Consider the following 17169-nt stretch of genomic DNA (forward strand, 5'->3'; position numbering starts at 1 on the left):
TTCCTCTGGATTTTGCTTCACATAGGATATTGGGTGTTGCTAGAATCTCCCTTCTCTATAGCAAATATTCAGTGGCTGGCCCCTGGTTTTGGATGATGTATTGATATACTGCCCAGCCCTGAAGCGAGTGGCGCTGTGGGTTAAACCACAGAGCCTAGGACTTGCCAATCAGAAGGTCGGTGGTTCGAATCCCCACGACGGGGTGAGCTCCCGTTGCTCGGTCCCTGCTCCTGCCAACCTAGCAGTTCGAAAGCATGTCAAAGTGCAAGTAGATAAATAGGTACTGCTCAGGCGGGAAGGCAAACGGCATTTCCGTGTGCTGCTCTGGTTCGCCAGAAGCGGCTTAGTCATGCTGGCCACATGACCCGGAAGCTGTACACCGGCTCCCTCGGCCAATAAAGCGAGATGAGCGGCGCAACCCTAGAGTTGTTCACAACTGGACCTAATGGTCAGGGGTCCCTTTACCTTTACTGTGAATAAGATAAGATTGCCCATGGCTGGCAAATCATGACGGGTGTCACCTCACTCCCATCAGGATAATGGTCAAGCAGCTCGCCAGGCCAGACTAGATTCGCAATGCTGATTCTTGCAGAGGGCAATGCCAACACTTAAAACAGCAGAGTCCCTTTTAAGGAATAGTGATACCGTGGCGTCCTAAGAGAGACATCTGTTTATACAAACGTTAAAGCTGCATTTTAAAGCAGAAACGGGCACTGTCAATAAATCAAACAATAAAAGCCTTGCACCAGACCAGTCCTGGGTGGGGTCTTGTGAAAATGAAACCATGCAGCTGACTCATATCAGGGTACAATTTGGTTGCAAAAATTCTAACCACCCACAAGTTGCAAACAACGAGCACGAAAAACACTCATGTCTTCAAATATTGTTCTTTATTTAAAAAAAAAAAAAGGATTCCTGTGTCTCCATCCTCTTCTGGAACAAGAAGCATCCAGTACATCATGGCAAACACAGCCAAATGAATGCACACTTTTCAAAAGGAAAGCAGCAGCTGAGTGCAGGGGTATGTGTGGCAGCAAGAAGCACTCAGACCACAGAGTTTAACCCTTTCACCCCTTGCCACAGTCCTGATAAAAATGCCGCTCCCCGTGAACCGCTATTTCAGTCTCCTGGACTCTGCAGCTGGCCACATAGATATTCTGGTGAAATCTGTGCCTTGGGTTATCAACAGCATGGAAAGTGTAGACCAGGATATACTATGGCTGCCTTCGCACGTTACTGTAAACCATAAGCTGTGGCATACCATAAAGGAATAAATTTCACTCAACTTCCCTCCTCCCCATTAATGTTGGAATGAATCAAGCCACAATCCTTGGCTTAGCATTAAGTCGAAAATGGGTCTTGCTTTGTTTCATTCCCCACAAACCACTGTTGGTAAGCCAAGAGCAAACCTGGGCCTCAGATCATTGTTAACCACAGTTCTTAGTTCCAGTATAATGCTAAGCCAGGGATCAGGGGTTGTTTCCTCACAATGCTAGTGGCAAGGAATAAATTGGATACATTGCATGCACAGTAAGTCATGGTTTGTGGCTTATTATGATGTGCAAACATGACTGATATCTTACTGAACGGACAGTTGCTTAGATGTTCACTTTAAACTGCCTAACCTACTGAACGTACTCTTTGATGAAGCATCTTCCACCCCCCCTGCTTCCTCCATCTCATGAAAGAGTTAGACCCTAAAAAGGCCAGGGGGAGGGGGAAAGGGCTCTTTCAATGAAAGTTATGCTTAAGAATTCCATGGCACTTTGCATCTTCATACTATAATGCAGTTACTGATTAACTGATGCAAATGACTGTTTAACTTCTTGGAAACTTGAACATGGTTTGCAGATAACAGTTCGGGAAATGTAGCATCCAGTCACATGAAATTTCAGTTTCTACTTCATAGCCGCTTCCCTGAAGTTTGGAGATTTGGTGGTAAAAAATACACTTCTCACTCCTTGTTACAAATGACCAGGTTTCCTTTTGTAGTAGCATGTACACCATTGTAAAGTTTCCAAGTGGTAAATATAATCATTTGCAGCTTGTTGTGGTCATGTTTTAAGTTGTGCCAGGGAAAGATTTGACAACACTGCATACAGCAAGGAGTTAACTTTTCACCTGATTTGCAGCCTAATATAAGCTTCCACTTGGCCACATGCTGGAGCCAACAGCGCCAAAGTGTTCAGCAATGTGTGCAAGATTTCAGGAGCACTGTATAGTTTTACCTCCATTTAATAGATGGCAAATTTAGAAGTGCAATATGTGCAGGAAACTTGATTCTGGACCCAAATGGCTCTTGCCCCATCAGAGGGTCATGAGAGGAAGGCAAAGGAAGGCACAGCTCTTCTGTATTAAAAAGTCTTTTAGCAAGATCCGATGCATGCTTACTAGAAAGTACAGTATTTTTCGCCCTATAGGACGCATTTTTCCCCTCCAAAAATGAAGGGGAAATGTGTGTGCGTCCTATGGGGTGAATGCAGGCTTTCGCTGAAGCCTGGAGAGCGAGAGGGGTCGGTGCGCACCGACCCCTCTCGCTCTCCAGGCTTCAGGAAGCTATCCGCAAGCAGTGGGAGAGCTGCGCGACTTCGCGCAGCTCTCCCACGGCTTGTGGAGAGCTGCCTGCACCCCGAAGCCTGGGGGCGCGCTGAGCTCAGCGCCCCCAGGCTTTGGGCTTCGCGCAGCTCTCTGCAAGCCGTGGGAGAGCTGCGTGAAGTGGGAGAGCTTGCGGAGAGCTGCCTGTTCTGGGGGCTGGGGGGGGAAATAATTTTTCCCCCTTTATTTCCCCACAAAAAAACTAGGTGCGCCCTATGGGCCGAAAAATACGGTAAGTCCCATATTCACCAAAGCTTACTCCCAAAGGAAACATGCCTAGGATTGCTGCCTTTGATGTGCATGGGCTAAGTGGCCTATGAGGTTCACACACTTCAGTAAGGATGCTACATTTTTATGGTGCCCTTCCTGTGATGTCCTCAAGACGGAGCCCATGGATCCCTCTCCCCACATCCTCACAATAACCTTGTGAGGTAGTTAAGGCTGAGAGTGGCTGGCATAAGGTCATCTAGTGAACTTCATGGCTGAGCTGAGATTTCAACTGGGGTTTCCTCAGGTCAGTGCTATATCTACTGTGCTGGGCATGTCCAACTCCCAAGAGACTGCGATCTACTCCCACTATAAAAAAAATCTGGCAGTGATCTATCCATTGGATTGACCAAAGTTGTTGATATTTGGGGGGGGGGGGAGGCTTCACCTAAGTCAGGGGTCAGCAAGGTTTACCTCACCTGGGCCAGTTCACGCCTGGGCTGCAATTTCCTGCGTCTGCGCAGACACGATTTCCGGCATCTGAGCATGCACAGACGCGATTTCTGGCACCGTGGAAGTGAGTCCCTGCGCTGCACCAGTTTAGCGCAGTGCATGCGGACTCCCCGAGTGGGTGGTTTGTGGGGCGGTTTGTGGGCCGGTTAAATGACCCCCAAGGGCGTTAGGTTGCCTACCCCTGACCTAAGTTGTTGAGCTTTTTAAATATTTTTTAAAAAATTGTGAGATGAATAAGTATCACGCAATCGACCAGGATTGTGATCGACCAGTTGGACGTGCCTGTACTATGCTACATGCTGGTTCTAACTTAATGGTGTGATACCTATCCTACTGCTGGAACTGATAATCTTTAAAAATGTGTTCACAAAGTACAAAAAAAGTGGTTTGTTGTTGCTTATTTACATTTTGCTTTGGGACCCAAAGATCCCTGCATATTAATACTACCTAGTACAGAATATACTAGAAGGCAGCCCTGTTTAGGGAAGTTTTTAATATTTAATGCTGTATTGTTTTTAGCACTCGATTGGGAGCCACCCAGAGTGGCTGGGAAAATTCAGCCGGATGGGCGGGGTATAAATAATAAATTATTGTTTATTATTATTATTATTATTATTATTATTATTATTATTGGTTCAATAAATCAATCATCAACACTACAGAAGGGAGCAAAGTCGCTAAATGTAGAATATTTGGTGGCTGACTGGCCTAAGACCATCTCATTCAACCCAGTCACCCTCTTTAACTTTAGCTTTCAGCCCTGTATTCCCTATTCCTCTCTCAGGACATCAAGCAAGCAAACAGGGCCAAAGGGTGTCCCCTCCCCCGTTCACCACAACCCAGGCACAAAGAGGGTAGCTCCCTGCCCTTGCCCCAGTGTAAAAGGAAATGCTTGCTCTTGCTGAAAGATGGGATGGAACCTTTTTCTTTTCTGAACTTCCTAGTTAAAGCTGAGAATTCTAATGTGACTAGTCCAAAAGCTGTCCATTTGACTAAATGACCAGAGGTGTGCACACTCATGTTTCCCGATACGGAAAGTCAAACTGAGTGGAGATGGTAAAATCCTTGCTGAGCACTCTGCACTTGACTGTACTTGTCCAAAATCCATGGAATGTGCCTTGTCTAATCTCGCTGGTTGTGTCTGCAGTCTGGGTGCATAGCCTAACCTAATCATTTGGCAGTAGACCCAGATCTCCATTGAACATCTGGGAAAAAAATAGCTGGCAGAAGACAGAATTTCCAGCAGTGGGGAAGGGTTAAGCATCTCTCTCCCTGCCTTCCCACTTCGCTTCACTCCCCTGCCAGCTGTTTGTGCCCCACAAGCTGGGATTCCAAGGCTCCTGCTTGCCTGCTACTAGGGAGCTGGAGGGTGAGCGCAGGGGAAAGAATTGACTCCTTCCTCCCACCCCCACCTTCTCTCTGTCAAATTGTGGTTTTCCTTTCCCTTCTACTTTGAGGCATCAGAGGCCTGCATTAAACCCTGATTTCCGGTAAGACATGTCCCTAGGGCCTTTCACAGGATTTTTGCAGCTTTAAAGAAAGCCCAATGCTGAGATGAGAATTGAGTAAAGACAGAGCTTTCCAGACTCGCCTCTCTGCTGAATGTCTAGCTTGGGCTCTGATGCACAGCAAAGAGGGAGCTGTCGCAGGGATCTTCCCATAAATGTTGATGGACTCACAACTCACATCAAACTCAGCCAGCATGGCCAATGGGCAGGGTTGATGGGAGTTGTAGTTCACCAACATCTGAAGAGCTACAGGTTCCTCATTCCTTATAGAGCTTCATGGATGCGCCATCAGTAAATTGGCGTTCTCCGTATTTCTATTACAGTGGTACCTCTGGTTACGAACTTAATTCGTTCCAGAGGTCCGTTCTTAACCTGAAACTGTTCTTAACCTAAAGCACCACTTTAGCTAATGGGACCTGCCGCGCCGCCGCCACGTGATTTCTGTTCCTGAAGCAAAGTTCTTAACCCGAGGTAATATTTCTGGGTTAGCGGAGTCTGTAACCTGAAGCGTATGTAACCCAAGGTACCACTGTACTTAGTTGTTGAGTCCTCAGCCACTGCGTTTTCAGCTTCGACCCTCTTCACAACTGTGACAATTCAAGCAGTAGACCTTAGAAAGGTTGGATTTTTCCAAGTCTGTACAGCCACACCTAGCTTTGAGATGGAGTGTCAGAGAACAGTTAGTCTTCCTTACTTTTTTCTTTAAAAAACCACAACAGTATCTTCCCCGCCTCCTTGCTCCATTTGTATCTGTAAACAGAATTCCAGAATGCCACACCTTGTCGGTTTCCCGTCTTTCCTTGTTACCTGTAACAAAAACAGAAGTGAATCTCTGCCAGGGGTGAATCTACATTGAGTTAGGCGGTGCTTAGCTGGAAACAGCCCAGTTCCATGAAACCGAAAGAGATTAGAGTAATGAAATCCAAGTGCAAATTTGCTAAACTGATTCAAGTCTGAGATTCGGGATTCCTCAAAACGGATGTGAGTCAACCGCTGCCATTGTTCTCCAGTGAAATTTTGCTTTGGTATATGTGCAACAGTTAAGGGTGGCCCTGTGCCAGAAGACAAGACTCCTGCACCTTTAAGTAGTTATGCACAGGAAGAAAATTCAGCAGGTGCAGCTGATCAGGAATCTGATGCCTCAAAGTAGTTCACCTTGGGGCCAACTAGATGCAACTTAGTGTGCAAGTTTTTTGTTATATAAATAAGCAGCCACAAGGAAGTCTGAGCACCTTGGACCCTTGGGGTTAAAGAGTGTTGCTGTTGTTCTAAACCTATTTCTCTTCCTACCAGCGCTGCAAAAATCACTTCTCCAAACCTGCTATTTGCATTCCAAGGGAAATTCCCATTGGGGCAATTGAATGGCATGTCTAGTTCAGTCCTTCACAGAATGGACAAACATGAAGACTAGGATATTACAACGCATATGAAGCAATTATTAAATTGCAGAAATATTTTTTTATAAAGGACCTCAAATACTGTTTATTAAAGTCATTAAAAGCACAAGAGAACAGGATGGGCTTGGGCTGGTACCTAAAAGATAGAAAATGAAGTGCTGATGAATTTTAGGGAAGGAGCTTGGGTGGATGCCACCACAGAAAAGGCTGTGTCTCCCACTGCTACTTGCCTAGCCTTCAAAGGGGGAAACCCAGGGAAGGGTCTCTAAAGCAGATCTGTTGGTGGCGGGTTCATGTGGGAGAAGGCAGTTGAGTTCAGCTCCCATATATAGCAAGGATGGGGACTCCGTGACCCTCCATACATTGTTGGACTCCATCTTCCATCAGCCCCAGCCAGTGTGGCCAGTGGTCAGGTAGGAGGGCCACAGGTTCTCTAACTTTGCCCTAATAAATGCAATCCGATCAGATTAAATATGGAGAAGACCAGGCTGCATTTCCTGGGAGTTGGAGCTTCTGGAAGCCCACATATTCTGCTCTAGATGGAGGTGCCTGTTTCCGTTTTTTTGGAATTTGCATATCATTTATTTGTTAACATTCTTATATTACATCGGTAAACACTGTCACATTACAGGACTTACTATAATATAATTTTCAACATGTTTACAAAAATTATATACAAATTTTATATACCTAGAAAGAAAATGAAACAAAAAAAGAAAGAACAAAAAGAAAAAACAAATCCCCCCCAAAAAACTATATACATACCAACACACTAGACTTCCTGTCTATCCCGTTGTATATTCCTTTTTTACAAATGAATGTACTCTTATTATTGTATATTTCTTTACATTGGAGGTGCCTGTTTTCTTATCCACCTTGTTGCCCTTTTGCAGAAGACCAGGTGGCACAGCAGACAGAAGAGGTCTTCCAGAGCTATGTTTTCTATCGATACCAACAGGAGCAGGAGCAGGAGCAGACAGGGCAGGAAGTGCCAATAGATCCAGAAATAGCTGTGATGCAGCCAGAGCGTGACAGGTAAGAGCACATATTTGAAACCTATACCCAAAATTCAAGCCGCATGCCAGTCTGCCTCCACAGGCATGTCTAACACGGTCATTCGTCTCTTGGGCAGCATCACCACCCAAGTGGGCAGGCGCCTGGCCACCATAGGGGATGACATCAAAGAACGGTATGAAAACGAGTTCTCTGCGATGCTGAAGTCACTGAAGCCCTCCAGGGACAATGCCTATGCGTACTTCGTCAAAATAGCCTCCAGGTAGGTCACCCAGACTCTGCTTTTCCCTCCCCAAAAAGTGAGAGGCTGGCTCAGTTTTCTGATATGAAGAGTTCTCAGATGTTGCTCTGTTAGGTTCCCTCATAAGAAGAGGGAGAAGATTGAGACAAATTTTGGGCTTGTTGCTTTAATGTAGTTTGCTTTGATTTTATTGATGTTGTTTTGGTTTTAATTGAGATTGTTTTTTTAAAAAAAATCTATTTAGTTAAATAAAAACATATACATCAATAACCTACAACAATAAAGAAATAAAGGACAACAGTATAACTGAACAAAAATTAAACATACACAAGACGTATAGAGAGAGATTTGGGTCATTGCATTCACATTCTCTGGAAAAAGAATAATGATAATTGTCAGGGCTGCCTCAAGTCTCAGCTCACAAAAGACCAACGCCTTTCTTTTCTTATATACAAAAGTGTTTATTGCAGTTCATTGTTTGCTTCAGATCCGAGGCGCGCAGCCCTACGTCTGCTAGGCTTAGACCGCTGAAGTCCCTTCTGAATCTGTCCCTGCCCTGCACCAGTTTAAGAGGCTTGCGCTGCTCCACCTCTTTCTCTCTTTCCTTTTCCGCAGGGTCTTTCTGCCCGCTGGGGTTTCGCCCCTCCTGGATTCCTCCGACGCGGAATCAGACTGCTCTTGCCCCCTCCTGCGGGCTTTGGGACCTGGCCCCTCCTCCGGGCTCCCTGTACTTCCGCGCGCCTCTACATTTGAACTTGGCGCGCGCCCCCAACCTCTAACTTTCCTTTTGACAGCTACGCTACTCCCTTCACTACTCCCCTCCCCTTCCGGGAGGGTGGCTTGCTCCGACCTCCCTCCTTTCTCTACTGCCGGAGCCGCCTCCCCTGATACACTGGAACCTCCACCCCCTTCGCTGCACTCTGGCGGGGAGGCTGGTCCTGACGCCCAGCTGCCACTTTGGGATCCCCCGCTGGCCCCCTGCTCCTGCCAAGTCCCCCCTGGGGCTCCCCTGGCCTTGACCACCGGCGCCCCCTTCTGGGAATCCTCTGATTCGCTGGAAAGACTCATGGAATCTCTAGAGTCATTGTCATCCTCTTCCTCGCTGTCCTGGGATTCATCCCCATCGCTCTCCATCTCCTGCCTACCCTGTGCCTCTGTCCCTGAACCCCTGACAATAATGATGACAACAATTGGTGTTGGAGGACAGCAACTTTAAAAACGTACTTGTTTCATTTATAAATATCAGGCTATTGTCCTCCGGGTCTTACGATGTTCTTGCAGCTGAAAAGTTACTAAGAATTGCAAATAGTAGCATATTTCACAAAAGTCATTACAGAAAAGTGGGTGATTAAAACAGGGGAGTAAGTGTGGACTCGATATGTAACTGCAGTTTTTAGGAAGGGACTTTGTACCCATTTTTGGTCCTTATTAAGGAAAAAATGCTGCCACTACAAGGATTCCATCTTGACTGTCATTTTCTGACCCACACAGCTTTAATTGCATGTTCACGCCACTTGTGTGATCAAGGTAGGAGGTTTTGCAGAAACTCTGCTCAAAGTAGTGAGCCAAACACCTGGACCCTCCCCATGCCATGTTGCAAAGTGAAGGGATCAACCCATTCCCTCTTGCCAAGTTCTTTCTAAGCCAGCAGGCAGGTAGGGAAATTACCATAGGTGGTCTGGCGACAAGCAGCTTTGTTGCAGCCCAGAGCTTGTCCATGGTGGTCAGTTGCCAAAAGAAGGATTTGGGTCAGAGGTCTCCCTCATAATTCTCTTTCTGCTCCCTGACCCACAGCGCATACATGCCTATAGACGGGTGCACCCATACTCGTTCCCTGTGAATGTTGTTTAACTGTCTCTTGTGTCCTCTCTTCCTGCTCTCCCCTCCTTGGGAAGCCAAGCAGCGTTGCTCTCACCCCTTTGCCACCTTGAGGTGGTCAGTGTGCTGCAACCAGGTAAATTAACCTACAGTGCTTTCTCTTCCCTCTCTTTCAGTGATGATGTGTGTGTGAACTTTCTCCATTCCATACTATGCCTGCTGAACTTTTTACAATGGCACACAAATCTTCAAGGTTATGCAACCTAATGAGACATGCTTCCATGTTTAAGTCTCATTTTGTCTTATAATTTTGTTTTAAAAAAACAACACAACCACCACCATCACAAAAATAATGATAATCTTGTTGTGATTTTTTTTATTATTCTGCCAGTCAGCCAAAGGGGTTCTCTGAGCAGCTAACAATCAAGTTGAAATGCATGTAAAATTCAGTTAAATATTAGCCAAGTTGACTGGCAAACGTCTCTGAGCATTCTGCAAAAAGAGGTGGCATAGTTATGTAGATGGTGCCACCTCAGAAAAGGCCCTACTCCTTCCCCCTAAAGACTGTGGTACCCAGAGCAGAGCTATCCTGAAGATTTAAGTGCCAGAGCAGGCATCATATGGGATGTGTCTTGCTGTTTATGTGGATAGCAATTCTCAGCTTTCACAAGTCTTATTTCCCCCCCTTTTCTTCTTGGGTGCCAAAGGCATCCAAGTATGTGCTGCTTTGCTTCTAGAGTGAACACTTTTCCTTCAACCATGTTGCTGGCACTTGAACACAGGGTCAGATTTATTTGCTGGGTTATTCAACTGTAGATTATGGGCACCTCCAGTGTAAATGGCGCCAACTGAGGATAGGATTTGCCACAGCCCATCACTTTTTGTGCTTTTCATTGCTACAGACCAGTGCTTGTACTTCGCAGTATGAACATAATGTGGTGTTGCAGCTGTACAAACAGAAGAAAATTTGTTTTCTGTTTAGATGAAATTACGTGACTGAGCCTTAACCCTGTTCCAATATGACTTTTGGAAGCAGATCTCATTATATTCTTATTGTTATAATATTTATTACTTACCCTCTGCCAGCAGGTCCCAAGGCAGGTTACAACAATCTAAAATTCAGAATTAAAACAGCTAAGGCAGTACAGGCTTGGCCTGTGCATTCAAGCAGAATTTAGGGGAGAGAGGTACCATTTGGAGCCACAGGTGGGGAGTAGTATATTCGTGCGTGTGCTTTTAAGTGTAAATTTATTACAAAGTTGTTTCTACATTTTTATTTGTATGACTATTAGTATATTTGTATGAATATTATATATATTTAAAAAGTCATCACCACCTGCAGTCTGAAATGGCAGTCCATTCTGCTGTCTTGGGATGCTTCTACCTCTTTTTATTGCATGTTATAGAAGGAGCACCTCTCCCAATATCTCCCACCTCAAGTCTTACAATCTGTGGAGGAGGCCCTACTCCTGGTCCCACCTAACATGGTGACTTGGGGTAGGGCCTTCTCTACTGTGGCCTCCCAGCTGTGGATTGGCCACACATTTTCATAGTCAAGTAAAGACCTTTTCGTTCTGTTAGGCGTTTGGGGAGGAGTGAGCTGAGAATTGTTCTTCATCGTGATTCTTAACTGTAAAATAGATGTTTTCATGGCCTCTGGTTCCCTCCCCCCCCCCCATATATATTTGCTGTGTTGTTGTATTTATCATTTGCTGTACACAGCCCGGGGATCCCTTTATGATGAAGGGTAGATTAGAAACAGAATGAATGAATGAAGCCTCACTTCCAGAGGAGTTGCAGCCTTCCGGGACGCACACTTCTCAGCTGTAGAAAAGTACCTGAATAGAAAGTATCTACATTTTAGTAATCTGTGTACATTTGGATTCTTGGGAGGAACAGTTTGAACAAGATCCGAGTGACTGAAGGCATATACACAGCCTTTCCCCCCCTCGGCAGTATAAAAGTCTTGTTAAATATGCCTTGTGCCTTAGCACTGCTCAGGGGAAGACGCTAGCACGCCTATGAATGGTGAGGGGGCAGGTCAGAAAGTTGCTTTTAATGCTACAGCAGCAGACTGCGAACAAGCTGTGCCTCAGTAGAGGGTAGCAAAGGGCTGGCCATAAAACGTAGCCTGAATTTTCTAAGAATAATAATATGGTCTCTTCCGCAGTTTGTTTGAGAGCGGCATCAACTGGGGTCGTGTGATAGCACTGCTGGGCTTCGGCTACAGGATGGCAATCCATGTGTACCAGCAGGGGTTGACCGGCTTCCTAAGCAGGATCGCCCGCTACATGGCTGACTTTGTGCTTAGAAACCACATTGCCCAGTGGATTGCCCAGCAGGGAGGATGGGTAAGTGAACCAGGGAGCTGTCAAAGATGAGTGGGTTGGTTTTTTAAAAAGACACACACACATTTCTTTTACTATGAAAGTATGCTGGTGCCGATCTGAGGTGGGCAGGAGTGGGCATAGTAGGGCAATGCCAGGCTGCTGCCCTCCCAACAGTGGAGTCATTGCTGTCTACTGAGAAGGTGTTGGGGGAGAGATCGGGGGTGTGCAGGGCCTTGGGGGTAGGTGCCAGATCGACACTGTTGGTGCACCTGTGCAACCTCAGGCTGTTGGTGAACCTTCCTGGCATCTAACTTTTCTTTCAGGGAAGGGGGAAATACATGCCAAGAAACTGCTGTGGTTGCCCTGGAATGAGTCCTCCCATCATTTCTGCAGGTAACAGTATTTTTCCCCCTCCTCCTCTAGGCGGCAGCACTGGACTTAAGCAACGTTTACTGGAAGTACGTGGTGACAGTGGCCGTCGTGATTTTGCTGGGCCACTTTGTGATGCGGCGCTTCTTCAACAACCAGTGACCGGGAAGGAGAGTGTCACTGGCCGTTTGCATCCCAGCCACTGACTCACTCCTGGGAGGTGACACTTGTCAAGGAGGATTCAGGAAACAACCAAAGGAAGCCAGATGGTTCTTTATCACCTTCCAATATGACACCAGCTTATTAACCATCCACATGGAGATTTCAAACACAAGAAATCCGCAGCATAGTATTTAAAAAGGTGGAACTGAGTATGGGAGAGGATTTATTACTTCAAGAGACCACTGGGGGGGGGGTGAGAAAACAACAGGCTGGTTACATTCACAGTGTTGCCAGAGGAAAAGCCTCCCTGAAATCTCTTAAGAAGGACAAGTCCTTTTCCAGAACGTTCTCAGGGCCAGCATAATCTCAGCTTTTGCAATTCCATTCCTAAAGAAAGCAGAAGGTCAAGCAGCATGCACAGCACTGTTGTTTGCTCAGTACAGCTGTCAATTCTTCCACTGCCTTATGCTTTTCTAGTGCTGAAATAATCATGTCGCTGATTGGGAGATCATGTAGATCCACTCCTGGGTTATCAGCATGAGTAGCACCTTTTAAGATCTGTAGATGTACACCTAGACAAAGCCTGTACCAGAAGGGCAGCCGGGTGAGACAATGTCTAAAATATTTCATTACAGAGGAACCTCGTTTTTCGAACATAATCCGTTCCGGAAGACCGTTCAACTTCTGAAACGTTCAAAAACCGAGGAGCAATGGGCAGTCAGCAAAATCTACTGAGAAAATTGAAAAACACGCAGTGGAAGCCATTCGACTTCTGAGGTGCATTTGAAAATGGAAGCAATTACTTCCGTGTTTTCGGCGTTCGAAAACCAAAGCGTTCGGCTTCCGAGATGCCGAGGTTCCACTGTATATGCAGACCTATTTGTCATCCACCAGATTATTTCCTTGATCAGGCATAGAGCTCATTAGTTGATCACTCTCTTTTAACTTAGTTGCAGTGATTCTTCTCTGTCAGTGGAGAGCGCCAGCCATTGCAGAAGTTATGAATACGCTTCTTTTCATGCAGCAGAGATCTCTTGGTTCCTTGCGTGCCAGCATTATTGCTGTCCAGCTTGACCAGGTAGTCTGTGTATGCAGTTTGGGAAGGGGGCAAAAAGTTGTTGAAGGAATTGGGGAAGGCATTTTTTTTTGTTTGATTCCATTATAATTATTTACCCCTTTGACAATCACTAGCCCAAAGCTTCAATTCCCTTTGACGCAAATGGCGTCAAAAAGTCAGCACATGAATTGGTATCCCTAACGTAAGATAGGGATGGGGGACCTGTAGACCTCCAGATGTTATTGGACACAAACTCCCATCAGCCCCATACAGCATGGGCAGTAGTCAGGGATGATGGGAGCTGTAAGGAGGGCCACAGGTTCTCTAACTTTGCCCTAATAAATGCAATCCGATCAGAGTAAATATGCAGAAGATCAGGCTGCATTTCCTACAGGTTTTAGTGTGAAAGTTGAGCATGTGCTTATGTCTCCCGCTGAAATTGATGGGATTTGGAAGTGCACGATTGGAGCTGTCCTTGACTCCAAGCAAATGTGCAAAGCTGGAACTTGCCATTTGAAGGAGTTCTGGTTTTCAAAGTCTTTAGCTGCAAAGTCCTGCTTAGCTATAAAAAATACAAAAAAAATAACAACACCCCACCAACCTGTCCACATTGCTTACTTAACTCTTGTTTTGTATAGCTTTTAAACTAGGATAAAACTGCATTGACTGCAGTGAAGCCAAGATTTTGAGCACAAAGGGTTGCTTTTCCTTGCTTTGCAATTCCTCCCTTTACAAAGCTATAAGACAAACGCTTACTTTGTAGCTTCTTTCATCTCTTTCTTGGTTTCCAAGAGCTTTTAAGACAAATACTTAGAAGCAATGTATGCATTTTCTGTACATTGTTTGTTTGCTTTTTTAAAAAAGTCACACCGCCTAGATTTCTTCTGAATGTGCATGCCAGCAATATTTGTTTTGTTTAAAATGTTTGATTTGGCTAACAATAATTTAACTTTGCCATGGCCTTAAGGTTTGTAATGGTTATGTCTTGATGCATGCTGAACTTCATCCCTGCCCAATGCAATCTTACTTTTCTGAAGTCCCATTTTGTTTCCAGTGAACCTATAGTCTGACGACGAGCTGCACATCTCATCATTCCTTACCGCTGGCTATGCTAAAACTGGGATTTGTCTGAGAACAGATCAGTAGGCTTCTGCTGTGTGTGTTTGTGTATCATACTAAAGTAGGAAAAGAATCTTTTTCAGAACAGCAGTTGTACAAAAAAAATCCATTGTACACTTATGTGGATCTAATCTATCAAGCCTATGGTAGCTTACTTCTAAGTAGATCTACAAAAGATTGGGAATCTAAGGTACTACTCATGGTGAAAATTGAAACAGGGTGGTTTTTATTTGTTTAGTTTATGCCAAACACTTTGATCTTTGGCACCACCCGCCATTGGCTCAGACTCTGCCCACTGCCAGTATATAGGCCCTGGGAGATTTCTCCCAAGGAAATGTGGCCCTTGGCAGGGAAGAAAGAAGAAGGTTGCTCATCCCTGCTTCATAGGTACACATCCTGCCACTCAGTTCAAGGGCTGGGTGGCAAACAATTTGAGTAAAAAAGCAAATCCAGGAGGCAGGGAGGCCCTGGTACTAGCTGGTCCACACAGTGGCTGTCAACCACTGTGGATTTCACCAGCCAGAGTGTCCATGGAGATACAGAGATGGTAAAAGTTCTAGCAACGAGAACTCACGTACAGAGATTTGTGGCAGCAATGTATTTTCAACAAATAGCCATTTCTGCCAAAGAAGAGCCAAGTAAAATTGTGGGAGAAAAGGAATCTGTTGGGAACGGGAATTGCTCCAATAAATCTTTGTATCGCTTTAGGAATTTTTGTTTCTACTGATGGAGAATTATGTGTAGATCAAAAGGTTGCACCATTCTGAGTTGCTTCAAATTTAAACATGTCGTGTCATATCTTCTGTCATTTGGGACCAGGCTAAGTGACTCAAATATTATATATATATATATATATATATATATGAATGATACAGTGAATGCAGGTATGGCATATGTAAACGACAAAGCTGCAGAAACACAGGCTAGGGTACTGGATGCAGAATTTAATTTCTTGAGAATCTCAGCATTGATTCTTCTACAAAATAAGCAAGAATCTAAGCTCTTTTGACTGTGAAGATACATCTGAAATGATGGGCAATGCTGCTGAAACCTCAGAGGTGGCTAACCAAAATATCTAATGACTAGCAGTGGGGCACCAGTGACCTCCATAGCTTTTTCACCCCATGATTAGGAAAACCAGACTAACAAGACAATCTTAATCATGCCTACTTTGAAGTAAATCCTATTGAATTCAGTGGGTCTCACTCCCCAGTAAATGGAATTAGGAGTGCGGTCTAAATTCTGCAAAATCAGCATTTGTGCAAGTTTGCCTAATTTATGCTGGATAAAGCATTTTAAATTTCAGAGCATAGAGTTCTGGGTAGAGGCAGAGATCGGGCTTCACCAGCATCTTGATTTGAGACATGCTGCTTAAACGTTTGAAGAACGCGTGGCTTCAAAAGCAGATTAGACAAATTCATGAAGAATAAGGCTATCGATGGATAAGTTCTACCTCCAGTTTCGGAGACAGTACACACCCAGGGAACCACAGGAGGGATGCGTGCTGTTGTAGCTTCCCATAGGCATCTGGTTGGACCACTGACTAAATGGGCCACTGGTCTGATGCAGCAGGTGCCTCTTAGGTTCCAAATGAACACCGTTTCTGGGGGCTGGTCAGTAGCATTTGACTGTCTCCTACCTAGCAATGAATATCCTCCTCCCCCCCCCAACATATATTAAAGGCTTTAGCTAATATTCTGTCCATCTCATTTCTTCAAGGGTTTCCAGCTTAAAGTCTCCATCTGTGCCATAGAATTGGTTGCCCCTCTAGAGCATAGGAAACACTCCTGGTGACACTTGTGGCAGCTCTGGGTTTATAGCCATGAAATAGGTAGAGGCAATGCTTCTCCAAGTAGACTGCTCAGCAGTCTAAAGTACATGAGCCACTGAGGAAATCTTTGGGGATGACAGTTAAGTTTTTACATACATACTTGAAGCCATAATGTAGCTATGAATCTTCTCCCTTTGTTCTGTATTCTATTTAAGAAGCTGCTTATTATTTTCCGTGCATCACACCCAGCTTTAACAGCCCCCTTGCCCTCAGGGATTCAAAGGGAATGAAGCTAATAATCCAGAGGTACCCAGGATATCAGTGCATCCAGCGGAATTGCTTTTCCTTATCTTGCCTCCTTACCTGCAAGGCGATCGCTCGAAAAGTGAATCACTGCTGGACGTGTGAATCGCTGGAGGAAGAAGAAAGAACGTCTTCCGGGGAAATAAACACAAGTAGGGAAAGGGGCTGTCCTCTTCAAATCACATTGCTTAATGGCAATGTGGTGTGCATGGCCAGGAGTTTGGAGAATTCCAGCTCTAAATGCAGATCCTGAATTGAGTGTTTATTGGAGGAAAAGAGTCTACAGCTATATCTCCTGCTGTATACACAGACTGCTTTGGGATTTGGAAAGATGTCCCTCTGTGGTGTTTAATACAGACATCTAGCAGGGATTGTTGTTCTGGTCTCAAAAGGCCAAGAAAGGGGGCCCCTTCTATTGGATCTGGGTATATAAGGTTTCTTGCATGTATCACATCATGCACCAGGCAAAAAACAAATCTGCCTCTCTACCTCCATCAAGATCTGACCCCTCCATGGGGGCATGGTGGTGCTACTGCCTTTGGAGATACAGCGAAGGTGCTTCTTATCACACTCCCCAAATGAGCACTCCAGCATTCGTTGCGTGGGGTATTCATGGGGAATGCACTGGGTTGTTTTCCTGGAAAGCTATGCCTTCTATGTACTTCTGAATTGTGAAGTGCCTGGCACACTACTGGCACTAAGTAAATGTTAAATGGTAGTTTCTGTAATATATATGTCAAAATAAAAGTTATATGCAAATACAAA

The 17169-nt window shown here is 45.1% G+C and overlaps 1 protein-coding gene across 2 annotated transcripts in view; it reads left to right on the forward strand.

Moving 5' to 3' along the window:
- Positions 1–17169, forward strand: part of BAK1 (BCL2 antagonist/killer 1) — a 42762-nt gene extending 25593 nt beyond the window's left edge. The window contains exons 3-6 of one of the 2 annotated variants that reach the window (XM_081010166.1): positions 7114–7255; positions 7353–7496; positions 11464–11644; positions 12047–17169. In XM_081010166.1, coding sequence (XP_080866292.1) covers positions 7114–7255; positions 7353–7496; positions 11464–11644; positions 12047–12154 — 575 coding nt within the window. In that variant the 3' untranslated portion in view covers positions 12155–17169. The other variant, XM_081010167.1, reaches the window with a different exon arrangement.

This window comes from Podarcis pityusensis (assembly GCF_964106645.2).
Source record: "Podarcis pityusensis genome assembly, chromosome: 6".
Lineage (NCBI taxonomy): Eukaryota > Metazoa > Chordata > Lepidosauria > Squamata > Lacertidae > Podarcis > Podarcis pityusensis.